This window comes from Podarcis gaigeae, assembly GCF_964106915.1.
Source record: "Podarcis gaigeae genome assembly, chromosome: 4".
Classification (NCBI taxonomy): Eukaryota; Metazoa; Chordata; class Lepidosauria; order Squamata; family Lacertidae; genus Podarcis; species Podarcis gaigeae.
This window is the reverse complement of record NC_139677.1, coordinates 106,026,393-106,052,111: the sequence shown is the minus strand read 5'-3', so window position 1 is coordinate 106,052,111 and position 25,719 is coordinate 106,026,393. Positions and strand designations below refer to the sequence as shown.

Genomic DNA, 25,719 nt, shown 5'->3' with positions numbered 1-25,719 from the left:
AAACAGAGTCTTGTGACTCCAAGAGCACTGCACAGTGGCAACACACAGAAACTAACAGTTCAGGCCAGCCCAATCATGGAAGAAAAAGGAATAATTTGAGGAAGATTGTTCAAAGAAAAAACTGTAAGTTACTGTATATTGTGGGGGGTGTTATGTTCCCAGGTGTTATAGGGGCCACGGTTGAGCTCTGTGAAAATAGATGAGGTTGGTCGCATAGAGGTATTTTTTGAATTTCCAGGCAGATAGGACGATCCCACAGGGAGGCTTACCAAGAGAGGCCACGATCCCACGATTCTCCTCCATGACGTCCTTATGCAGAGCTCTCTGGTCAGGATCCAGGAACGCCCATTCCTCGTCTGTGAAACAAACAGCGACATCTTCAAAGCAGACTGGACCCTAAAAGAAAAAGGGAGATGTCCTCCTCTGAGACAGCAGAAATATGATCTGCTACACAACGCTCTGTTGTTTCCTTCCTGTTAATTGCGGTGTTGTTTCAATAGGATTGCTTTGCTGCACATTTTATTTATGGATGCTTATTTTATTCTGCGTTTTAATTATGGGTATTCGTCTTTGTGCAAATAGTTGGTACTCCACCTTGTGTTTTCCAAGTCATTCTGCCTACTCAGATGGGCAGATGGAAGGATCCACTTTCTCCTCTTCTCCTGTGCTGTTCTGGGAAGGTTCCTTCCCAATGCCCTAGAGCCAAATTCAAGGGGTTCATTGGGGCATGGAGAGGGGGAGGAGAGAAATGGGGGGCAGGCCCCATTTTGCAGCGGATGGGGCTGGTCAGGTAAATCCAGACCACTATTTGTTCTCATTTGTCCACTGCTTAGAAACCAATTTTTGCTTACAGTGATCAGTCTAGAAATAAGATAAGCCTAATTTGGATGGTCATCTGTCTTGTATGATCTAGCAGAGATTCCTGCATTGCAGGGGGTCTCCTGGCTCTGAGAGAGAAGCAGGGAGGGTGGATTCTGGCGGATGGAGAGGAGCCCCTGGTGGCTCCTCCTTCTCCTGACTCATCTCTGCCTCTCGACCTCCCTCCTCCCACTTGCCTCCTTCCTCTTCTGCCTCTGGTTCTGGGCTGCATTCTGCCACAGAGTCTCCCAGCTCACTAAGCCCTGTTACCCCTTGTTGCGTTCACAAAGTAAAGGAAGGATATTTACTTGAGGCATTCACAAAGTAAAGGAAGGATTGAACTCTGGTTAATAAGAATACACAAAGAGACTTGAACCAGCAAGACTCACAGTATCACAGAATCATAGAGTTGGAAGAGACCACAAGGGCCATCGAGTCCAACCCCCTGCCAAGGAGGAAACACCATCAGAGCACTCCTGACATATGGTTGTCAAGCCTCTGCTTAAAGACCTCCAAAGAAGGAGACTTCACCACACTCCTTGGCAGCAAATTCCACTGTCGAACAGCTCTTACTGTCAGGAGGTTCTTCCTAATGTTTAGGTGGAATCTTCTTTCTTGTAGTTTGAATCCATTGCTCTGGGAAGGGTGCGTATAATCATGTCTCTCTGTGCCTGTCCGTGTGCAGCCCCTGACCCAGGTAGTTTTTATTCACAAAAGAACGTTTTACAGAGTATTCGTAAGAACCAATCAGATTTCTTCTGAGCATTTCCACAAACCCACGTGGGGAGAAAGTTAAACCACCATAACTAATTAAGCACGGGGTAAACAAAGAACAGAACTACAAATAAGAGCATTTGGCAACCCCGGAGGTGATAAACAAGCAATACATATGATAATGATGTCCAGGAGGACAGCAATCATTATCACCTTCATGTGAGATCTGCTTCCTGGCCCTAAGATTAACATACTACATCAAAGAAACTTGCCCACTATCTTTATGGCCCAAGATGCCTGCATGTCTAAGCAACTGGGCTGTGTACGTGACAAGAGAAATGGCCAGCAGAGGAAATGGCCAGAGATGCAGAGGTGTAGATTGATCAAGAATCATATCAAAATAGTTTAAAGTCACTCAACGCAATGCTTTCATTGCTGACACAGATGGCTTACTCTATATTTGTTATAATTCCTCTCCTGTGTGTGAGTGTCTGAGGGCCCTGCTCCTTCCTGCCACTCACCACCTGGCCCAGGGCGGGGCCTGAAGCCTCACAGGGACTGCTGCGCTCTGCTGCCCAGAGGACTCTCCTGCGTGTGAGTGTCTGAGGGCCCTGCTCCTTCCTGCCACTCACCATCTGGCCTGGGGTGGGGCCTGAAGCCTCATAAATGACTGCTGCGCTCTGCTGCCCAGGAGGACTCTCCTGTGTGTGAGTGTCTGAGGGCCCTGCTCCTTCCTGCCACTTACCACCTGGCCCAGGGCAGGGCCTGACGGGCCTTACTAGGACAGTTGCTGTTACTGCTGGAGGGGTGCAGAGTGCTTTTAAAATGTTTTAAAATTTTTATTTTGAATTTTTTGTATGTGGGGGGGTGGGGGTGGATGTTCATTGGGCCTGGGAATTTGTTTGATTTTATGTTTTTGTAATTTTGTAATTTTTATTGTTTTTTGTTTGTACTGTTTTATTTGTGTTGTTGTTTTTTGTTGTTTTTTTAAAGGGGTTATTTTGTTCTTAAGGGGAGGGGTCAGGGCTGCCGGGTAATGGGCCCCAGCCCACAAAATGGCTGGGATATGTTTCACAGGGGGGAATGCACTGGGACAACCGATCTCAGTGATCACGGGTAGGAGGAGGAGTTACGCTAAGACCAGACCATGTCATTACAGAGGAGGCAGGTTTAGTCGTTGTCTGAGGACTATCCCTGCCTCCGGGTCTGGTCCTGACCGGATGAATACTAGAATCAGCAAGGGATACCCACATGACCTGAAAGTGTTGCTGTGCAATGCCAGGTCAATGATTCATAAGACCACTGCCATCCATGACTTGATCATGGATGGAGGACTTGACCTGGCATGTGTAACAGAGACTTGGTTGGATGAAGCAGATGGGCCTGTCCTTGCCGCTGCTTGTCCACCAGGTTTCTCTTACGCACAGCAACCCAGGTCATGTGGGCGGGGAGGGGGGGGTTGCAGTGATTTTTCGGAAGTCATTAGTTTGCACCAGGCGTCCTATTGGGAAGACCCAGTTTCCTGAGTGCATGTTCTGGAAGTTGGGCAATAGGGGCAGTACAGGATTCCTTTTGGTGTACCGACCTCCCCGCTGCACCAAGGATTCCCTGCCCGAGCTGCTTCAGGTCGTGGCGGATGTTCTCCTGGAGACACCTAGCTTGGTTGTCCTAGGGGATTTTAACATCCATGCTGACACGACCTTACAAGGGGCCGCTCGGGACTTCGTGGAAAGCATGGCCTCCATGGGGCTGTCCCTGAATAAGTCTGGCCCAACCCATAGCCGCGGACATGCCTTGGACCTGGTGTTTACCTCTACGGATGTTGGTGATCTGACACTAAGTAAAAGTGAAACGAAAGAAGTGCCATGGTCAGACCACTTCCTGGTGCAACTGGACTTCTCTGCGACCCATCCCCTCTGCAGGGAGGTGGGACCGATTCGGATGGTCCGCCCCCGCCACTTAATGGATCCAAATGGTTTCCAGAGAGTGGTAGGGGATGCTTTATCCCATGTTGATGGCCTTTCAGCCGATTCCCTGGTGGCCCGCTGGAATGTGGAGTTAACCAGGGCTATTGACTGTTTGGCTCCGAAGCGCCCTCTCCGATTGCATGGAGCCCGGAGAGCCCCGTGGTTTTCCACGGATCTGAGGGCAATGAAATAATCATTGAGACGGCTAGAGCGCTAGTGGCGGATAACTCATTCCGAATCTGACCGGGCACAGGTTAGAGCTCAACGTTGAGCCTACCAAGTGGCGATAGCGACGGCAAAGAAGACTTTCTTCACCGCCTCTATTGCATCTGCAGAAAACAGCAGCAGGAGACTTTTTCAGGTGGTTCACAATTTAGCGGAACCACCTGTAACATCGGGGCCCAGTACGGGCCACATGTTCTCCTGCAATAATTTTGCAAATTTTTTTGCAGATAAAATCGCTCAGATTCGGGAAGAAGTAGACTCCACCGTGGGAGCAGGGCCGGGGCGGGAGAGTGCTAGAGTCCTGCCTGGTCAAGTTGTGTGGGATCAATTCCAATCTGTTACCTCCGAGGATGTGGACAGGCTGCTTGGACGAGTGAAGCCAACCACCTGTCTCCTGGATCCTTGCCCATCCTGGCTTAGAAAAGCTAGCCGGGAAGGACTGGGCGATGGGCTTCGTGGGGTGGTGAATGCTTCCCTCCGTGAGGGAGCCTTCCCAGACCCGCTGAAAGAGGCGGTTATTAAACCGCTTCTTAAAAAACCATCTTTAGATGCGGCCACGATGGCCAATTATCGCCCAGTCTCAAACCTTCCATTCTTGGGCAAGGTGATTGAGCGAGTGGTTGCTGAACAACTCCAGGCACGCCTGGAAGAAGCGGACCATTTGAATCCCTTCCAGTCGGGATTCAGGCCTCATCATGGGACTGAAACTGCCTTGGTCGCACTGGTTGATGATCTCCGGCGGGCTAGGGACAAAGGTGAGAGCTGTTTCCTAGTTCTGCTGGATCTCTCAGCGGCGTTTGATACCATCGACCATGACATCCTTCTGGACCATCTTGACGGGCTGGGAGCTGGGGGCACTGTCATACAGTGGTTCCGCTCCTTCCTCCTGGGCCGTGTTCAGAAAGTGGTGGTGGGGGATGAGTGTTCAGACCCCTGGGCTCTCACTTGTGGGGTGCCCCAGGGTTCTGTCCTCTCCCCCATGCTTTTCAACATTTACATGCAGCCTCTGGGAGAGATCATCAGGAGGTTTGGGCTGGGTGTTCATCAGTATGCAGATGATACCCAGCTCTACCTCTCTTTTAAATCAGAACCAGTGAAGGCGGTGAAGGTCCTGTGTGAGTGTCTGGAAGCGGTTGGAGGATGGATGGCGGCTAACAGATTGAGGTTGAATCCTGACAAGACAGAAGTACTGTTTTGGGGGGATAGGAGGCGGGCAGGTGTGGAGGATTCCCTGGTCCTGAATGGGGTAACTGTGCCCCTGAAGGACCAGGTGCGCAGCCTGGGAGTCATTTTGGACTCACAGCTGTCCATGGAGGCACAGGTCAAATCTGTGTCCAGGGCAGCTGTTTACCAGCTCCATCTGGTACGTAGGCTAAGACCCTATCTGCCTGCAGACTGTCTCGCCAGAGTGGTACATGCTCTGGTTATCTCCCGCTTGGACTACTGCAATGCGCTCTACGTGGGGCTACCTTTGAAGGTGACCCGGAAACTACAACTAATCCAGAATGCGGCAGCTAGACTGGTGACTGGGAGCGGCCGCCGAGACCATATAACACCGGTCTTGAAAGACCTACATTGGCTCCCAGTACGTTTCCGAGCACAATTCAAAGTGTTGGTGCTGACCTTTAAAGCCCTAAATGGCCTCGGTCCAGTATATCTGAAGGAGCGTCTCCTCCCCCATCGTTCTGCCCGGACACTGAGGTCCAGCTCCGAGGGCCTTCTGGCGGTTCTCTCACTGCGAGAAGCCAAGTTACAGGGAACCAGGCAGAGGGCCTTCTCGGTAGTGGCGCCTGCCCTGTGGAATGCCCTCCCATCAGATGTCAAAGCGATAAACAACTACTTGACATTCAGAAGACATCTGAAGGCAGCCCTGTTCAGGGAAGTTTTTAATAGGTGACATTTTAGTGTATTTCTCATCTCTGTTGGAAGCCGCCCAGAGTGGCTGGGGAAACCCAGCCAGATGGGCAGGGTACAAATAATAAATTATTATTATTATTATTATTATAGCAATCTCACCTGAACCTTACAACCCCTTCAGCTTCTGACACCTCCTCTTCCCAGGCTTCCCCCTCTGACCGCTCATCCTTCCTCCACCTCCACTCCTTGGGCTCTGAGCCGTCTTCCCTTCCTGGTTCCCCAGCTGCTTCCTCCCACCATTCCTCTGTGCCCAACCAGTCCATGACATTGCTTCATCCCTCGGCCTCTGTCCCCACAAGGCAGCTTCCCCTGACCTGATCTGGTTCCACAGCCGCTGCTTCCCTTCTGCCCCCATGAAAAGGCGGATCAGGAGGTTTTGCTGGTATCATTCTGTCACCTGCAAGAGAGAAAAGGTTAGCAGGACGCCAGGAGTGCCTGCTTCTCTCACAGGTGAAACAGGGCATCTCTAACTACAGATGGGCCTTTGAGAAAGCCTTACTTGCTGAGAGTATTTGGATGTTTGTGCCCATTTCATATGTTTGTTTGTGCAGAAATGCATCTCCCCTCTTCTGGACCCTTTTTCCCAACTGTCTCCCCCCAAAACAAGATGAAAAGAACCCTCAGATGAGTTGGAAAACCAACAGAATAGACCAAACGGAGAAAAACCACCTTCCTCCTTACCCAGTGGCCTCTCTCTGGTGTCCAACGCAGGCCTCTCTGCCTCACAGGAATCCAGGTCCATTTCTGCAAAGAGATCCTTTCCCTGAGAAAGAAACAAGGATTCAAAACAGAGAATGATTGGCGAGAAATGTTAGAAAGAGAATGACAAAGACTTGAAGGGTGTTAGATCTCATTCCATGGATGCCTTCCCAGAAAAAGGATGTGCCATTAGGAGAGCATTTTTGGATGTTCTCCGGCCTGTTTGGAGCCCCTTAGTGAGGAGATTTCACCCCTCCCATACCCAAGAATCTCCTGATGATCTCCTGATGGTCTCTGCTGACTCTCCAGAGAGGAGGAGGCGTGTCCTGCTATCTACTTATTCTGCCCAGCACCAAGTGTGTGTGTGTGAGAGAGTCAGTCAGTCAGTGTATCGGAGAGAGAGAGAGTGTTAGAGATCGTAGAGATAAGGTTGCTGCTAAGAGCAGCTGCAGACTCTCAATGTAGCATTGATTTATGCTTAGAATATTCAGCTCTGTATATAGTTTTGTATCATAGTTGTAGTTACAGAATAAAAGGAAGATATTTTACAGAGCTGCTCTCCGAGTGGTTTATACTCTGCAAGACTCTGCAAAACTCTGCTGCGCAACGACTGTATTATTGAGACAGTGAATCCGGTGCTCTCAGCTCTAAGCTGTGAGTCCACAGCTCTGTGACCTGTTCCTGTGAGAAAGGAGGTCTCTGGCGGTGCTACCCAGCTCGCCTAGCCCAGTCGGGGTTGAGGTGCATGAGTCCAGTTGGTGCACTGGCTCAAGGGCAATGCTGACACTTGGGAGTATCCAGAGGAAAGTCTCTCTCACCTGCTTTCTGTCCTCTGCCTGACTCAGGAGGAAGCCTTCGGCCAGGGCCACCGCCTGGGAACTAGTCTCTGCTCCACAGTCCCTCACCCAGCTCTCCATCTCCGGGGGAAGGACAGCCAGGAACTGCTCCAAGATCACCAGGTCCAGCATCTCAGCTTTCGTGTGCCTTTCTGGCTTCAGCCACTGACGGTCAAGGTTGTAGAGTCGGCTGCAAACCTCTCGGGGTCCTTTGGCCTCCTGGCAGCAGAACTACCTCAACTGCTGGCTCTGCACCTCTGAGCGGAGGGTGTCCTCCTCACCCAGGATCTTCTGCACAGAGTTTTCCCAGAACCCCCCACTGCTCCCAGTTTGGATGGCATGGCCTCTTCCTGCTCCAGGGCCAGCTGAGTCTCGCTCATCCATCTGTGCTCTGAGGGAGCCTCTGAGAGATCGGAAGGAACCCTTTGGTCTCCTGCCAAGTTCTGTCTGTCTGAATGAGAAGCTCTAGCAAATCCTACAAAGCAAATACATTGTTTTGTTACACAATTTGTAGGACGGGGGGGGGGGGGATGGTTCCCTGAGCAAGCATGGATGAGTCTTGCTGGGAACTAGGGCTGGACTGCACCACATCCCAGACCATGAGCTATCTTTTTTGGGGGAAAGAGGAGTAAGAGGAGAAGAAATATGTCTCTAGCCTTCTAGCAATGCAAATTGTGGAGGCAACTGAAGGGATTTCTGTGAGATTAATCAACCTGGTTTCTGCTGCTTTCCAGTCAGTGCATGAAGTCAGACCTGACTGACGAGGAAGTCATTTGTATCTTGTGGGAAATGAATGCTTGGCTCTAGTGGGGGTCCTCACCCGGGGGTCCTCAGGAGTTGCTCCACCCCCACCCCCACTCCCCTGCTTCTGTCCCCTTTTCTTGCCCATGGACTCTCTGCCACTCTCAAGACAGACTCCTGGGGTGGGGTCCCTTTTTCTTTGCTCTGAGGGCCAGGTACATATCTGGCCAACCCCCTGAGGGCCAAGTGGGTGGGGCCAAAGACATTTCCCTTGCAATTTAGCCGGGTAATCTATTATTATTATTATTATTATTATTATTATTATTCTCTTAGATGGCTTAACACACGCACAGCCATTGATGCCAAGGTCCCTGGAGCCTCAGTGAGGAGCAGCGCCCATTTCCGGCTGCTTTGCCAGCAACAATCCCTTTGGGAGAGAGAGGATGTGGTCCTGGGATGCCCTGCTCTGGGTGCGAGGGGATTGCTGCAGTGGCCTCCGTGGGGAGCTGCCCTGGGAGACACTGGGAAACTGGTCCCCAATGCAGCAGCCAGAGTCTGGGCTGGGATCCCTCTCTTTATCCCTCGCCTTTACCTCCACCTTTTTTTTGGGGGGGGGGGCTAGTCCACCTCCTCGTCCAGCTTTGGAAAACCATTTGCACATTTTTCCTCCGTTGTGCAATGAGGCTGAGCGACGTCACACAGAGTTAAAGTCCCAGGGACTCCTTTGTTTAAAGCAGGGAGATCTTTTCTGAAGGGGGGGCGGGGGGCCAAATGAGTTTTGGATCCTCTGATCTCCAGGAAGGAGAGCGTGGCAGACCTGGCCCCTCCCTGGCTGGACCCTCTCCTCCTCCCTGACTTGGGGTCCCCCCCCCCTGCAGGAGCAGATCAGGCCCCCCAGGCCCCCTCCCCTGCTGCAGCCCTGCCCCCCCCACTGCACCCTCTGGGGGGGGGGGAGAGAGAGGAGACTCACCAGATCCCAGGAGGGGAGAGCGAGGCAGCCCTTGCAGGAGAGACACCAAAGCAGGAAAGGACTGGGGGGGGGGGGCTTGGAGCTGGAGGACCTGGCCCCCCCCCTTGCTTCCTGTCCTCTCTAGGAAGGCAGCTCAGTTCCCGTTAACCCTTGCAATGCAGAGTCCATCCTGCTCAGCCCTCTCTCGCTTGGCAGAAACTCATAATCTTATTATTTGTTATTCATTCGGGGGGGCAGCTGCCCCCCTGGCTCCGCCCATGCCCAGATATCCTTTTGGGGGTGAGGCTCTTGGCTGGACTCCCTCCCTTGGCCAGAAACCAGAGGAAGAGCCTGCAGGGAAAAGGGCTTTGCAGGAGGCAAGGAAGCTCCTCCTGGAATTCAGGAGTGGAGAGAGAGGAGGGGATCCCAGGGTCATCTAGTCCAACCCCCAGCAATGCAGGAATCTCAGCTCAGGCATCCATGGCAGATGGCCGTCCGATCTCTGCTTAGAAACCTCCAAGGAAGGAGAGTCCCCCACCTCCCAAGGGAGACCTTTCCCCTGCCCAACTGCTCTTAGATGTCCCTCAAGGCAGCGGGTCCTGAGTTCGAGCCCTGCTGAAACAATCGCGCTGGCTGCCAAGGAGGAACCAAGCAAAGTTCATAATAAATAAATCCTATTCTCATAATAAATGAGTAATACTTTCCTATGCATGCTTTTTATACTAATATACAAATGTATGCCATTCCCTTGTCCAGAAATGCTTAATTGCTAATTCAATGGACTGAAAATGGATGGTTATTGTTATTATTATATTTAGGGAAGCTTTTAATGTTTGATGGACTATTGTATTTTACAATACAGTAAATTGGCAATAGATTGGCAGGGTCTAAATAAATTATTAATTGATTAATTAAATTGATCATGTGAGTGTTCTCCTTCCGAAAGAGGCAGGTGGAATATCCACGGTTGCTAATAGCATAACGTTGAAAGGCTAGTGAAATATCAGGAGCCCTTGAGCATCTGCTTGGCATGCAGAATGTCCCAGGGTCAACCCCTGACATCTCCTGCAAGGGCTGGACGAAATCCCTGCCTGAAACTCTGGGGAGCTGCTGCCAGTCAGTGTAGGCCAGGGGTCCTCAAACTATGTCCCGCGGGCTGAATCCAGCCCATCAGCATCGTGAATCTGTCCTTCACTGCCATTTCAGAACCCGCCAAGTGTCCGAGGCTGAAAGCATCTCGCTGCCCGCTCAGTCAGTCCCTGTGTTGTGCTGAGGTAAATGCCACTAGCGTGGTGGCAGCTCTACCAATGAAAGGCCAGGGGGTTTCACTCGGGGACGGGCAGCATTGTCTTTTGGCTTGAAGAGCAAAGCTGAGGTTGGCGGAGGAAGGCAGACTTGGATCAATTCGGTTTCATTACATAGACGTTTACTTTAAAGGTGGGAGAAAGAGGTATAGTCCTATTTGTGTGAGTGGAGCAGGGGTCTTTCCACTCATGTGATTTACATGCTCTGAAAGTTGGGATCTGTTTTGAGATTTAAATTTTAAAAGGATGGAGTGGAACCGGATATTGACCATCTTGTAAGCCTGGGGCAGGGCTCAGCAACCTTTCTCAGCCATGAGGCGGTCCACCGTCCCTCAGACCATGTGGGGGGCCAGACTATATTTTTTTTGGGGGGGGGGGAATGAACAAATTCCTATACCCCACAAATAACCCAGAGATGCACACTAATTCCCAAATCGTCCGCGGGCTGGATTGAGAAGACGATTGGGCTGCATCCGGCCCCCAACCCTTAGTTTGCCTACCCCTGACCTGAAGAGCCACATTCTGGTGAAGGAGGCCAGGATTGGTCCCCAAGGCTTGGGATGTTCCTCCTCCCCTGCAGTAGGACTTGGAACCCAGGAGAAAACTCTTGGAATAGCCTTGCCAGGTTCTCAGGGAGGACTCACCTGTCCCCATGTCCTTCTCTTTGCAGATGTGCTGCGGTTGCACACCCCTCCCCCAGGGGTGAGTATTGGAGAGAACCAGAGCAGGGACTCAGACCTGCCCTCTTGCCCCCCACTCTGCACTTTCGGATGTGGAGAGACCCTCCCTTCGTGAGGAACTGACAGCCTGGGTTTTGCCTTTCAGCTGCTGGAGGAAGATCAGCTGTGCCTGCTGGAGGTGATTCAGAACTGCCAGGCAGCTCAGCTCAGGGGGCTCTGAACCCAGAAGTGCTCCAAGCAGGAGACGGCCAAAGCCATCCTGGTGAGTAGTGGGTGGTGTGGGGGACCCTCATGGGGAAGTGGGGGAGGGAGGGGCTTTGGGGGAGGGGTTGTCTGTCGGCGGGAGAGGAGGACCCTACTGGCCCAGGTTCACGTATCCTGTTTGAAAGGGGAATCATCTTAGGGACTTCCTGTGAAAATCTGGGTCAGGAATGCTGTTCCTGGAATGGACAAACACACAAGACGTAACCGGCTGTGCAGTCACATAAACAATACTCTTCTATATATTTTTATCACAATATCAAATGTTTATCTTGCACATAAACAACACATAAAGTGCAATAATATAGATGAGAGCCAGGGACTCCATGGTGGGGGCAGCTGAGGGCCGTTTTGGCCCAGACTGGCCCCTGACCCTGAGACGCTCTTTCCATCCACAGGACCTCAGATGTTACGCCCTTGGGAAAGTGGGGAGGAACAGAAACTAGTGGCCAACAGCTTCCCTTCTCTGCTGGCCTTTGCCCGAAGGTCCCCCCATCTCAGAGCAAGTAGCTCTCCCTCATGGATTAAGTCCTTTCATCACTTCCATCTCCCCAAGAGGCTCCCAAGGCTACTCATCCTCTGCAGTTGATAACAGACAGACCTGACTGAAAAAAACAGCTTTGTCTTCTGGTGACACCAGAGAATTCCAGAAGACATTAACCCGTTATGGATGCACGATTCCCACATACAGGTTTCTTGGCAAGACAAGGGCCTTCTCTGGCCACTTGAGTGTCCTCCTCAGCATCCCCAAAGAAGGAGCTGGGTTGCAAGAGCTGCAGCAAGGGGAGGGGCAACCCAGGCTAATGGGGGAGGCTATCTAGCTAGGAAAGCAAGACCCAGAGTGAGCCCCTGTGAGTAAATAAAACTATATGGACCTGGGACCCCTAGAGTCTCACTGCCCAGAGATGGGGGTAGTTTGCAAATATGCACACACACAAATAATTTGTTCCTGTGTTCCTAATACATAACTAAGCGTGAAGGCCATGTTATGTGCTTTAGCAACAGCCCTCCTGTAAATAAGGAAATGCAACCTCTGTTGCTGATTTATGAAAAAAGCAGCAAGGGAATCTTCTTGGGTGTCTCATGAGGTCTGTGCGGCCCTTCAAGAAAGAGGAGCGAGGACCAGGGGTCCACCTGGGTCCACTTTGGAGAGCCAGACTGAAGCCATTTTATAAGGAGCAAGCTGAAAGATAAAAACTATTTCTCTCCGTTGCCTGCACACAGCATTTTTGTAAATGCAGCAAGTGTGGTCAGAGCACTTCACACCTGCTCTAGCTGTTGACCCAATTCCAGTAAACAGACCGAGAAAAGAGCGAACAACAGGAAGATGTAGCCCACCACTAAAAAAAGGTGAGAACACGGATGGTCAATGTGGTTTTACAAGGAATTGCAAATAGATCAAGAGGATTATAAGCTCGCAGCGCCACCTAGTGGATAATGCAGCTTGGAACCGAAGGGCCACCATCAATTCTTTAATTGGTTGAGCTTCAATGAATATGCATAAAGGGGAATGTTTAAGGGGGGTGGGTGAAGGGGCTGAACTTTCCTTTGCCTAAGGGGATAAAAACTGTCTGCCCCTGGTGTTCGGGGGCATTCTCTCATTTTTGCTGAATGTACCCACTTTGCTTTGCTTGTCTGACAAATAAACCAAAGTCAATAAAACTTCTTTTAAAATATTGCTGCCTGGATTTTTTTCCCCATTCTGGTCTGGATTCTGAAGTCTCCAACATTTCTGGTGCCACAGGTGACTCGGATCAAGGACCTTAAGTCCTCAAAGGACCAGAAGGCAGCTCCCTTGTCCTTCTCTGGACAGGGAACAGCCGAGGGCCAAGGCCCCGCTTATCCTGGCGCCACCGAGGCTTTTCTTCGGAGGAGGGCGAAGCCAATTTGACCCTTCTGCTGTACCCTCAAGAGGAGACAACGGATTGAAGGACCGAGGTTGACAGGACAGGGCAGAGACCAGCCGGCTGGGTGAGTACATGGGAAAAAGGGCCCTGGGGACAGAGGAAGGCAAGACCCCCTTGTAATTAAAAGGGGAAGGGAGATCTTGATCACATCTCCAGCGTGTTTGGTGGCAGTAAGGGAAGGATTGGCTCCTGATACCCACCCACGCTTAAGGATTTTAAAGGAAGGCAGAAAGGAAAAAGGGGGGGAACCGGGAGGCTAGTGTGTGGTACAGCGTCCAGTGAAAGAGGCACTTGGTGCGTGTGTGTGTGCAACCCCAGTGTATTCCCCCGGGGTAGAACCAATAAGTACTCCGTTTCCCAGCAGCGCGAGCTCGACTGGGCGAGGAAATTTGGGAACTGCATGTGTGTGTTTGGTGTTTGGGGACAAGGGCCATATTAAATATGGGAGGGAGTGACTCAAAAGGTCTGGTAACTCCCCTACAGTGCATGCTGAACAATTTCAAGAAAGGATTCAGCGGAGACTATGGCGTTGTGATGACGCCAGAACGCTTGCGCACTCTGTGTGAACTGGGAAGAAACATAGGGGCCCTAACTGGGACAGGGCAACAAGGGGTATCTTTTGAGGCTGAGTACCTACTTAGAGAAGAGTTTCAGACTCAGATTCAGATTTGGGAGCGATGGAGGGGATCGCTCCAGAGATCCCTTAGGTTATCCAAGTTAGTATACAGAACTAGAGTGCATATAAAACTTTCAGATCTCTGGACCTCAATGAAGGCAAGAGTTCAGCCAGGCAAAGCTGGAGGGTTCTCTCCTGAGTTGGAGTTTTGGTAGTAAGGCAAGCCTCCTAGTTTTTCCATAGCCCAGCACTGAACTGGGAAGCACATGAGCCTTGCAGACCTCCAATAGTTTTGATCCCTATAGTAACTACAGCTTGACCAGGGAGGCCAACCTAAATTCCAGAACTTAGTTAGGGAAGAGCAGCAGTTTGGAACACATCAGGGAAACCACCAGCAGCCCCCTAGCTTCTCTGATGACCAGTGAGAGGTGGTCTATGGCTAGGAACTACGAAATGCTTTCAGACCTATAGCAGTTACAGACAGGGAGGGCAATTTAATTGGTGTCCTTAACCAGGCACCAGCTGGATGGCTCAGTGCTCAGGTGTGTCTCAGAGAACACTGCAGCAGACCCCTAGTTTGAGGCTCAGGCAGAGGAGCCTCAAGAGAAGACCTGCATCTTTGTGGCCACCACAGTTGACAAGTTAGTTGCCACAGAAAAGGATGAAGGAAGAGATGAAGAAACAAGCCGTGGCAGGTGTCTGTTGGGAGAAATACTAGAAGTTTTTAAGAAAGAAAAGAAAACTGCATAAAACTAGAAGAGGAAGAAGAGCTTTCTCCATTTAACTTGGATGAGTTTGTGAACATGGATGAAGCTCTAGAGGTTCACGTGATAATAGAGAAACCCAACCCCCTGGCTGAAGAAATATAAGACTGATCAATGCAAAATTAAGGAGCACAGGCAGGAAAACGCCTCAAGAAGCCCATTTACCAGGGATCCGAGGCAAAAGTCCTGGCCCCACCCCCATATGATCCAAGTGCCGTGGTGGCCCCCCTTGGGAGGACAGGGACAGCCCCATATCCTCAAAGCTCCACCGCCGCCCCGATATGCGGCCCCGGGAGCCGAAGCAGGAAAGGGGGGGGGCTGCCAGCCAGCCCAGAAGTACACAAGGCAGAGCCCAGTGACCAGGTCCTGGATGAATTATACCCCAGTCTTAAAGAATTGAGGAAAAGGATGAACAAATACAGAAGTTCGACCACTATGTATCGAGAAGCTGCAGACACTTATCGCAAGGGTCGAGATAAAGCCTTGGGAAAGGACCTAAAACAGTACAGATCCAATCAAGCCCCATCCAGCGCAGAGGCAGAAACAGCAGTCCTGACCCCCCTTCGCGTGGGTTTTGACAATCCACCACCTCCACCCCCTGCACCTCTGGCAGGGCAAGACGGTGCTCAAAATGTCCCTGCCCCACCTGCCCCGCCACCGCAGCCTAGGACATTCACCCTTCAATATGTCCCTTTCACCACCACCGATTTGATGAATTGGAAGACCCACACCCCTGCATTTGCTGAGAAGACTTGCTGTCCTCTATATCTGCAGCACATGAGCCCACCTGGTCAGACTGTCAGCAATTGCTGAACACTCTCTTTACCTCAGAGGAAAGGAGGAGAATTAATACACAGGCTTTAGAACACCTAAGAGACCAGCAGGTGCAGGAGGCAGAGTGGCCTCAGCGGTATCCCTTAACCAACCCACAGTGGGACCCAAATAATGTGGACAATCGCAATGCTCTAAGTACCTATCGCGAAATCCTTTTGCATGGAGTTCGCAGGACAGCTAGGAAGCCCACTGACCTGTCTAGGGTGACTGCCATCATGCAGAGGTCTGATGAATCTCCGGGCGATTTCTTGGGACGCCTGATGGAGGCATACAGAATTTGGACCCCCTTTGACCCTGAACTCCCTGCATATGAGTTAATGGTAAATGCCTCCTTCATAGGACAGTGTGCAAAGGACATTAGAACCAAAATCCAGAAACAGCCTGGGTTCCAGGGCATGTCTAGATCTCAGATCATGGCCATCGCCCAGAAGGTGTTTGAACAAAGGGGAGATGTTGAGAAGAGGGAGAAGAAGCAGTGGAGGAAAGAAAAGGCAGCAGTGTTAGGCACGGCAATGGCTCACAGCCCAGGGATCCGAGGGGTCCGCCGTAGCCATTCAGAGACCCACAGCCAAGGGGGAGGAAGATGCCTGCTCAGCAACAGCAAGGCCATGAGAGTTACCCCTGTGAAAGGCTGCATGGAGCCAATTGGGAAGCCTGGTCAAAACGCATGTATTACTGGCTGGCAGAAAAGCAGCTATGGGAAAGTACACAGGCTGAAACAGGCTTTGCCCAGCCCATTGAGAAGTCTACAGGCGCAGCGGAGGCTTGTGAAGCAGACGTGACTGATGCTCTAGAGAAGCCCTGGGTTGCGTGGCAGGGACTGAAGACGGCATGTCAGGCTGCAGTAGAAGCCAGACCAGAGGGACCTGGAAGCCCAGAAGGGACTGTGGGACGCCCAGAAAGCCCAGAGGGACCTAGAGGATGCCCAGAAAGAGTACCAAGCCCAGAGGGGGCTGAGTACCAAGCCCAGAGGGGGCTGAGGCTGCTTTGGGAAGTTGTTTCTACGGTTCACCGCATCTGTATGATGGACCGTGTGTTGGAGAAAGGCTGAGGCCAGGCAAGCCGTTCCAAGAGTTCTGAGAAGGCCAAAGTCTCCAAGAGTTATTTGTCCTCTGAGGTGAAGTCCAACAGCGAAAGGCATTGCCCTGCAATTGGCAGCTGGATGCAAGGCTAACATCTATACTGATTCTAAATATGCCTTCTTAACCCTGCATGCGCATGGCGCCCTATGGAAAGAGCCGGGAAAGCTCTGAAATACGGTCCAGAAGTTGAGACGTTACTAGAAGCTGTATGGGCCCCCGAAGAAATTGCTGTAATGCACTGCAAAGGCCATGGCAGAGGTCGGGACATGGTCACTAGAGGCAACCGGAAAGCAGATAATGCAGCTTGTGAGGCAGCTCTGAAACCTCCACCAGTGGGCACCACCGCCCTCAACCCAGCTACCCTGTTGCCGGTAGGAGAAGGTGAGGAGCAGACGCACGATTGCATTGAGGTTATGGACACAAGACTGGACCAGGAGAAGTGGCCAGAGGAAATCGATTGGCAGACAGAGTGGCCAAGGAAGCAGCCCGGGAACCGGCCCCCGCCTCAGTTATTGGAGCAGTGGTCCCAGAAGGGATCTTAAGCACTGCTGACAAACCAGATACTATGAGTCCACCCACATGAGGCCAGATGCCACAACCAAGCAGCTGGAGAAGTATGTCTATATAGCCAACCTTTATCAACTGGCAGCCCAGATTTCCAGGAAATGCCTGCTATGCCAAAAGAATAATCCCAGAACTCACTCCAGATGATGTGGAACCACGTTACACCCTCGATGAACATCAGTGGGCATGTCAAGAAGGAGCAACGCTCCAGGAAGGACCAGACAGCCGTGTTTTTGGTGCCCCAGCATCTGGCCAGCGTGATTGTGAAGAGTTGCCACGAATCCACCCATTTGGGAAGCCCAGCTGCTAAAGCACACCTTGGGAGAATACTCTACATCACCAACCTATCTCAACTAACTGCTGCTACAACTAACTGCTGCTATAACTAACTGCTACTACATCCCAAAACTGTGTCCTGTGCGCCAACCAAGAGACTGAGACTATCACCCTTTGAACTTTTGTATGGCAGGCCACCCCCTTTCGTCCGAGACAAGTGCAATCTCTGTGTTTGTCGTGTGTGTTTGCTTCCTTTCCAGGTATTCCCTCGAGCGTACACCGTGCAGTCCCGCGGCACGTCTGGCGACCCCCTCATCCCCAACTGCGGTGCAAGTAGCCGAGGTGATCCCCTGGGTACATCAAGAAGTCGGAGGGTGTCTGGACTTGCAAAAGAAATCCTGCTGACCCTCTGAAGCTGATCATCACCTTGTGTCTGATGCTACCAGGGAAAAGCGTTGGGCCACGGGCAACGAGATCCTGCGACTAATCATCACAAGGACAGTCACAAAGACTTTCTCCTTTCTCTCTTATTTTCTTTATTGACTTGCTCTATGTCTTATTGCCCTGACCCTACCGAGCCATACCAACCCTATTGGCCTGCTGACCTCTGCTATGACTGGTTCGTCTTGCCGGTGGTAAGAGACGGCATACTCGTTGGCTCTTGGGAACGAGGGTTCAATAGGGCGGCCGCAGTACAGCATCCCACTCTCCCACTGTGGCTCTTTATTCACTGCATTGCCCAGCGCACTTGGATGTGGCTCCTCCGGGGAGCTGCAGGATCGGTCGAAATCTATCGAGTTCTAGACCACTCTTGTGGTTGTGGGAGAATAGCCTGCTGGTTGCAGGGTAGAGCACTGTACCAACCCCATTTGATAGACCAGGTTCTAATCTTAATCCAGGTGTTAAATGAGACGGAACCTATCTTAATGCAAGTGTTGCAGGGGAGGGAGCCTGAACCAGGTGTGCATTGAAATTGCTGAACAAGTGCCAGTAAATTTTGCGAGCCTCCCAAAATTCCAGAATACTACCTGAACTACTGGGCCTGGGAACTCCACACCTAATACCCTTGAATGTGGCATGGTATTCCTGTGGCTGCATAAGAGTTGCCACCCAGTTCCGGAAGGGCACCTAGTTCCGGAAGAATTGGATGGGAGGGGCGCCAGCTGGCAGCGTCCCCAACGTAGAAACTTGCTCTCCAGCAAATTTGGAAGCACCACTAGGACTTTTGGTATTGGGCTCAGAACCCCTTGATATAGTCACCCCGTGTGTCAGGCCGTTGCAGGGGTGGATATATTCTTGTGGGTGCAACATCATTTACGTGGAAGAAGGGGCCCCTTTTGGATATAGTACTCTCCCAGGAAACCACAGGGGTCCCCACCCACCGGGAATAGTTGGGAAGTTGATCCAAGTGGTAGGAGCTTCCGAAATAAGGTGGAAAATAACCCCAGAGGCCCAAGCGTTTATAGAATACGAATATCAGTGGGCCCTTCAGCGGTAAAAGAATATTAGGAATGGCCCCCGAGTATTGGTGGGTAGGAGTGGTATGTACTGCCCTACTTCTTTGGATGCTCCTGTATTCTTGCTGGCATGAACAATATCGTATCTGGTTGGAGAATTAGAGAACCTACCTGTGTATTGGCCAAAGCGGGAAAGAGTCCCCTGGCCTCCCATGTAATAACTACAAGAGGTAGTTATAAATGGCTGAAATGGTAGCCCATTCTGCCAATAAGTCAGAATGTCTGGTATGCACCTTGGCCCCAACAGATGCCATGAGTGGACTACCACTTCTCCCACTGCCACTTAACCGTTCCACCATTCACAAACGAGCATTAGTCAATGCAGCTACACGTACCCATATCCTGGTTCTCTATGACCTATAGGTCCATCAATCGAAAATGGAAACCGTAACCGGTCGGCATTTTCGTGATGGAAAGGGGGGAATGAAGGAGTGAGGACCAGGGGTCCACCTGGGTCCACTTTGGAGAGCCAGACTGAAGCCATTTTATAAGGAGCAAGCTGAAAGATAAAAACTATTTCTCTCCTCTGCCTGCACACAGCATTTTTGTAAATGCAGCAAGTGTGGTCAGAGCACTTCACACCTGCTCTAGCTGTTGACCCAATTCCAGTAAACAGACCGAGAAAAGAGCGAACAACAGGAAGATGTAGCCCACCACAAAAATAAGGTGAGAACACGGATGGTCAATGTGGTTTTACAAGGAATTGCAAATAGATCAAGAGGATTATAAGCTCGCAGCGCCACCTAGTGGATAATGCAGCTTGGAACCGAAGGGCCACCATCAATTCTTTAATTGGTTGAGCTTCAATGAATATGCATAAAGGGGAATGTTTAAGGGGGGTGGGTGAAGGGGCTGAACTTTCCTTTGCCTAAGGGGATAAAAACTGTCTGCGCCTGGTGTTCGGGGGCATTCTCTCATTTTTGCTGAATGTACCCACTTTGCTTTGCTTGTCTGACAAATAAACCAAAGTCAATAAAACTTCTTTTAAAATATTGCTGCCTGGATTTTTTTTTTCCATTCTGGTCTGGATTCTGAAGTCTCCAACAAAGGAGCTGGGTTGCAAGAGCTGCAGCAAGGGGGGGGGCAACCCAGGCTAATGGGGGAGGCTATCTAGCTAGGAAAGCAAGACCCAGAGTGAGCCCCTGTGAGTAAATAAAACTATATGGACCTGGGACCCCTAGAGTCTCACTGCCCAGAGATGGGGGTAGTTTGCAAATATGCACACACACAAATAATTTGTTCCTGTGTTCCTAATACATAACTAAGCGTGAAGGCCATGTTATGTGCTTTAGCAACAGCCCTCCTGTAAATAAGGAAATGCAACCTCTGTTGCTGATTTATGAAAAAAGCAGCAAGGGAATCTTCTCGGGTGTCTCATGAGGTCTGTGGGGTCCTTCAAGAAAGAGGAGCCATTTCTGTGCCCTGAGCCCCTGTCAGAGAGAAAGGCAGGACAACAAGAGCAACAACAACAATTCTGGTGCACATTGTTGAAAAGTTCTTGCCCCTCCTGATCCGCTGCCCCAAATTGCACTGCAGTGATTTGGGCCAGAGTCCAGCTGGCCAGGATCAAAGAACTGCAGAGAGTTCTGAATCAGACCGTTGATCCATCTACCTCAGGATGGCCTACACTGATTGGCAGCAACCGCTCTCTGGGGTTTCTCTCTCAGCCTTACAAAACACTGGGATTACGTAGAGCATGTTATATATCTGAATTCCCACTCAACAGATTGTAGGAATGCAAAATAGAATCGTAGAGTGATGGGAAGTTTTGCTTCTGCACATGACTCTGGAAAAACCATTTTAAGCTGAGACATTCCTTCATCACCCTCGAATGTTCAGTTCACATTGAGTTCATGAGACATTGCATTCTGACCTGTTCTTAGTGCTTGGTTGACCACATCTACGGATGAATGCTATATATTAATCACTAGTTATAATTTAATAAGGCGGTTTTCATGCCTGTCCAATTCTGTGTTCCCTTTCCCAACCTTTAATCTATTGGTGATCAATGCTTATATGCAACCTTTGCTTTGTACTTGTGTTAACCAATCAGCAACAAGCACATATGTGGCAATGCTGTAATATTCAATAAAAGGGACTCCCCGAGACATGCTCGGTAGATGCCTCCCATATGACACTGGTCAGAGGGACCCTGGGGGTCATCTAGTCCAACCCCCTGCAAGGCAGGATAATCAGGAGACGTTGGACAAAGGCGCCCTTTTGGAGAACAAGAAGTGCAGGATCCTGCTGCGCAGCTCCCGGGTCCGGATGCCGTAAATGACGGGGTTGAGCACCGGGGGCAAAATGAGGTAGAGATTGGCAATGAGGATATGTGCATAATGGGGGATGTTGCGTCCGAAGCGGTGGGTGAGGAAGGAGAAGAAGGCAGGAGTGTAGAAGACACAAATGACTGCAACATGAGAGCCACAAGTGCCCAAGGATTTGAGCCGGGCCTCTTTGGAGGGGAGCCGGAAAACAGACTGCAAGATCAGCACATAGGACAAAAGAATGAGGACCACATCAAGCATGAGGATGGTAATAGTGAACAAGCCATAAATCATATTGATCCGGATGTCGGCACAGGCCAGCTTGGCAATGCCCATGTGCTCACAGTAGGTGTGGGCAAGGATGATGTGGTCGCTGCAAAAGGGCAGGCGGAGAGTCAAGAGGGCAATGGGCAGCACAAATAGGAATGTCCTCAGCACAACGGAAGCACACATCCAGACTACCCTTGCCTTGGTCAAGATGGTGGTGTATCTCAGAGGGTCACAGATGGCCACGTACCAGTCAAAGGCCATGGCTAGCAGCACGACAGACTCCATCCCCGTGAAGCTGTGGATGAAGAACATCTGAGCCAGGCAGGCCCCATGGCTGATCTCCCCAAGGCCAAACCAGAAGATGGCCAGCATCTTGGGCAGAGTGGAGGTGGAGAGGCCCAGGTCGATGGCTGAAAGGACGGAGAGGAAGTAGAACATGGGCTGGTGGAGACTGGCTTCCGTTTTGATGATGAAGAGGATGGTGCAGTTGCCCATGAGAGCAACGAGGTAGCCGAGGCAGAAGGGGATGGAGATCCAGGAGTGAAGCGCCTCCAGCCCCGGGACCCCCAGCAGGATGAAGGTGGGGGAATAAAAGTGGGTGGCATTCGAAAGAGGCATTCTCCTCCTGGACCCAGCCAGAGAACAGATCACTGAGACCCTGCCAAGAAGAAGAAAACAGGCCAGCATTTTCCTCCATGGCTCCTCATGGACACATAGACCCTTTCCCAGCAATCCTGTTTCATGTTAAGAAAACAATTGTGTGTTTGTGTGGAGGGGATGAGCCTGCTAGCTGGATTTGGCCAGAGTGTAGGTCCCTGTGTCCGAACAAAGAAAATGAAAAAAGCAGTCTGCACGCTGCTGTATGAGGAACTTTCCTGTCTGCCCCTCCTCTCCCACCCATCAATTCATTGGGCCAATTTAGTCTGACAAAACTGGTGGGGGTGGCGGTTCTCCACTTTCCTCATCCTGTACATGGTTCTGTATTCTTCTGTCATGTGCCCCCCCCCCCGCCACCACCACCACATTTCCCACTAATGTCTCCTTCATCAAAACCAGCCTTTCTCTGCGGGGAACCTGATTCCTCCACCTCCAAATACCCTAATCTCCTCATTCACCTTTTGCAGCTCTACAGAGACCAGAGCTGGACATGCCAATTGCAACAAAGGTTCCTTGGAAGGAGAGGTAACTTGCTGCCCTCCCCCTTCAAAAAATGGTCCTACCAACTGCCCCTCCCTCCCCATCTCAGCCTCTAAATCTCAGGGTCAAGCCCCATGTTGGGCAAAAAAGTCCCTCAGTGTGGGGAATTGGACTAGAAGCACCTTGTGCTCCTTCCAACTTGTCAGTTCTATGATTCTATTACTCCCCTCCTTTCCACTCACCTTGATAGGACCTTTTGTTCTGCCAGCTCACCTACAGATTCACACAGCAAGGTGTGCTCTGCTGAGCCACAGAGTCAAAGGTCTACTGGCAGCTGCATTGTGGATGGAGGAGCATCCCTCAGATCTGACTCCACTTGGCTGACCAGAAAGCAGCATTTATAGTGTTTCTGTGGAGGTGCTAGGGTGGACATCTCTGGGGGCTGTTTCACTGTAGAAAGAGTTTTGCTCCATCCCAATTCCCATGGCATCCAAACCGCCCACACCTGGTGCATCTCTTCCAAGGTTACAGAGTCAGGGGGACTGTGGAGTTGTTGTTGTTTAGTCGTTTAGTCGTGTCCGACTCTTCGTGACCCCATGGACCAGAGAACGCCAGGCACCTCTGTCCTCCACTGCCTCCCGCAGTTTGGTCAAACTCATGCTGGTAACCTCGAAAACACTATCCAACCATCTCGTCCTCTGCCGTCCCCTTCTCCTTGTGCCCTCCATCTTTCCCAACATCAGGGTCTTCTCCAGGGAGTCTTCTCTTCTCATGAGGTGGCCAAAGTACTGGAGCCTCAGCTTCACAATCTGTCCTTCCAGTGAGCACTCAGGGTTGATTTCCTTCAGTATGGAGAGGTTTGATCTTCTTGCAGTCCATGGGACTCTCAAGAGTCTCCTCCAGCACCATAATTCAAAAGCATCAATTCTTCGGCGATCAGCCTTCTTTATGGTCCAGCTCTCACTTCCATACATCACTACTGGGAAAACCATAGCTTTAACTATACGAACCTTTGTTGGCAAGGTGATGTCTCTACTTCTCTAATCCCCTTCATGGATCACTGCCTTGCCGTGGCGAAGGGGCTTGAAGAACTCAGAGAAGCTGTGAACTATGCCGAGCAGGGCACCCAAGATGAACAGGTCATAGTGGAGAGTTTTGACCAAACGTGATCCACCTGGAGGAGGAACCGGCAAGCCACTCCAGTATCCCTGCCAAGAAAACTCCATGGACAAGGACTGTGGAGAGCGGACCCCAATCCCACCTCCAGGCTTAGGATTCTTTATCGTTCTACATCTCCAGCAGACTTGGGAAGAGTGGAACAGAAGGTAGTTTGAAAGAGACAACAGCTTCACAGCTAGAGAGAATTCACAGAGAATCCTGTAATGGGCAGAGCAGGAATACCAGATAGGTGGATTGGCAGGCAGAGAATAAAACAGTGTGATACCTGTATGCATTGATGAGTATGAATGGTAAGATTTTTATTTTTTAAAAGAATGGGGAACTGAGGTAGGGCAACTCATTTTCTTAGAGTGGCAATGGCACCCACCCAAGAGGGGCCAGAACTGAGTTCCAGCAAGTTCTGGCTGGAAAAAGACCCTGGCTAGGCCCATTATTAAGTGAGGCCAGTGTAACATGCACAGGAATGGGAACTGACCACAAGACTAGTAAAAACCAGTTAAAGGGGAAATTAATGGCTGATTGTTAAAGAGAAAAACAACTCCAGATAAGGTACAAGGAGGGTTCTGACACAGATACTAAAATCAAATTGCGAGGGTAAGTGTTTTTCATGAACTATGGCTTGATGAGAGATGGTGAAGTGCAGACAAGGCAGAAAGTGGTTGGGTAAAGGATGAACAGCTAAGATTATGCATATTTTGCCTATTTTGCCTAAGCTGTATAGTCTGTGTCCTAATAGTAATGTAATGCATTACTGAATGAAGTTATACTGACTGGGGATTTGGTGTGATTTCTTGAAACCACAAGGAGTAATCCCCCCCCAACCTCATACCTGGAAACTGAATACAGTGGTACCTCTGGTTACGTACTTAATTTGTTCCGGAGGTCCGTTCTTGAGCTGAAATCGTTCTTATCCTGAGGCGCGCTTTTGCTAATGGGGCCTCCCACTGCGCACGTGCCTCCTGTGCACAATTTCCATTCATATCCTGGGGCAAAGTTCACAACTGCTTCAGGGTTAGCGGAGTTCGTAACCTGAAACATTTGTAACCAGAAGCGTTCATAACCAGAGGTACCACTGTACAGGCCTCCTGGCAGCTCTGTCTTGCCCTCAGGACCCTGCCCAGGCCACATCCCTCATTGGCCCCATTCTGCACTCTTCCCAAGTGATTTTACCCAGCTGCCATCTGTCTTGGAACTATGACAACTGTTCTTGGTTGCCTGGATGAAGAGGGGTATATGTCTGACCACACCCATTTTGCCACAACCACCTCTGGGATGTGGCTCCCAGAAAGCATTTGATAAGAAAACATGGCCCTGAGGCTGAAAAAGGGTCACCACCACTGAATAAATCTCTGCTTTTTCAGGACTGGAAACCCAGAGTAATATGGCATCAAAAGTTCCAGATTTTATTAGGCCAGAGATATGATTAAAATTAGGAAAGAAACTTGACCATCATTTGTTAAAGCAGTCTATTACAGTATTACATACAGAACAATATAAATATGTCATTTCTGTGTGCAACCTGAGAAGGTGGTGGACTCTCCTTCATTGGAGATTTTTAAACAGAGGTTGGAGGACCATCCATCAGGGATTGTTCAGCAGCGATTCCAACAATGCATGAGGTTGGGCTGGGTGACCCCTGGGGTTTCCTTCCAACTCTATGATTCTATGATTCCATGAGGCATTTGGCGCTTCAGGGTGGACCAACAACTGCAGGCTGGATTGATCAAAGATGGCATATAAACCTTTATGGACATTTGACACAACACAACAGAGAATCTCGAAGCATATCCAGAGATTTGGATATGCTTCGAGATTCAGGCTATGGGAAGTCGTAAAATCAAAATTACAATTCGGAAGACAATTTGATCTTTTATTTTATTTTTTTATTTTTATTGGATTATGATTTGATATGTTAATTGGAGGGTTTTTTTTGGGAAATTAATATACACTCTAACGAAAAAAAGAAGGGGAATAAAACAACATCAGCCAGCGTGGTGTAGTGGTTAAGAGCGGTGGACTCGTAATCTGGTGAACCGGGTTCGCTTCCCTGCTCCTCCACATGCAGCTGCTGGGTGACCTTGGGCCAGTCACACTTCTCTGAAGTCTCTCATCCTCACTCACCTCACAGAGTGTTTGTGGTGGGGAAGGAAGGGGA

At 50.4% G+C, this 25,719-nt stretch overlaps 3 protein-coding genes across 9 annotated transcripts in view; 1 reads left to right on the top strand and 2 right to left on the bottom strand.

Annotated features, from left to right (window-relative positions):
- The window catches only part of LOC310843215 (uncharacterized protein), a 292,631-nt gene that overhangs the window by 212,511 nt on the left and 54,401 nt on the right, over window positions 1-25,719 (bottom strand). The window contains exons 1-5 of one of the 3 annotated variants that reach the window (XM_083736130.1): window positions 8,928-8,983; window positions 7,199-7,691; window positions 6,363-6,444; window positions 5,996-6,078; window positions 270-396 (exon numbers count right to left, since the gene is read on the bottom strand). In XM_083736130.1, coding sequence (XP_083592256.1) covers window positions 270-396; window positions 5,996-6,078; window positions 6,363-6,444; window positions 7,199-7,348 — 442 coding nt within the window. In that variant the 5' untranslated portion in view covers window positions 7,349-7,691; window positions 8,928-8,983. Of the gene's footprint in view, window positions 1-269; window positions 397-5,995; window positions 6,079-6,362; window positions 6,445-7,198; window positions 7,692-8,927; window positions 8,984-25,719 lie in introns of those variants that run through there. The other 2 variants (XM_083736129.1, XM_083736128.1) reach the window with 2 other exon arrangements.
- LOC310843796 (uncharacterized protein) overlaps window positions 1-25,719 on the top strand; it is an 80,707-nt gene that overhangs the window by 23,317 nt on the left and 31,671 nt on the right. The gene's annotated exons all lie outside the window — the stretch shown is intronic.
- Window positions 20,897-22,149, bottom strand: LOC310843605 (olfactory receptor 52E4-like). The gene has a single exon (XM_083737200.1). It carries the CDS (start codon window positions 21,933-21,935, stop codon window positions 20,904-20,906), a length of 1,032 nt encoding a protein of 343 aa, XP_083593326.1. The 5' UTR covers window positions 21,936-22,149; the 3' UTR covers window positions 20,897-20,903.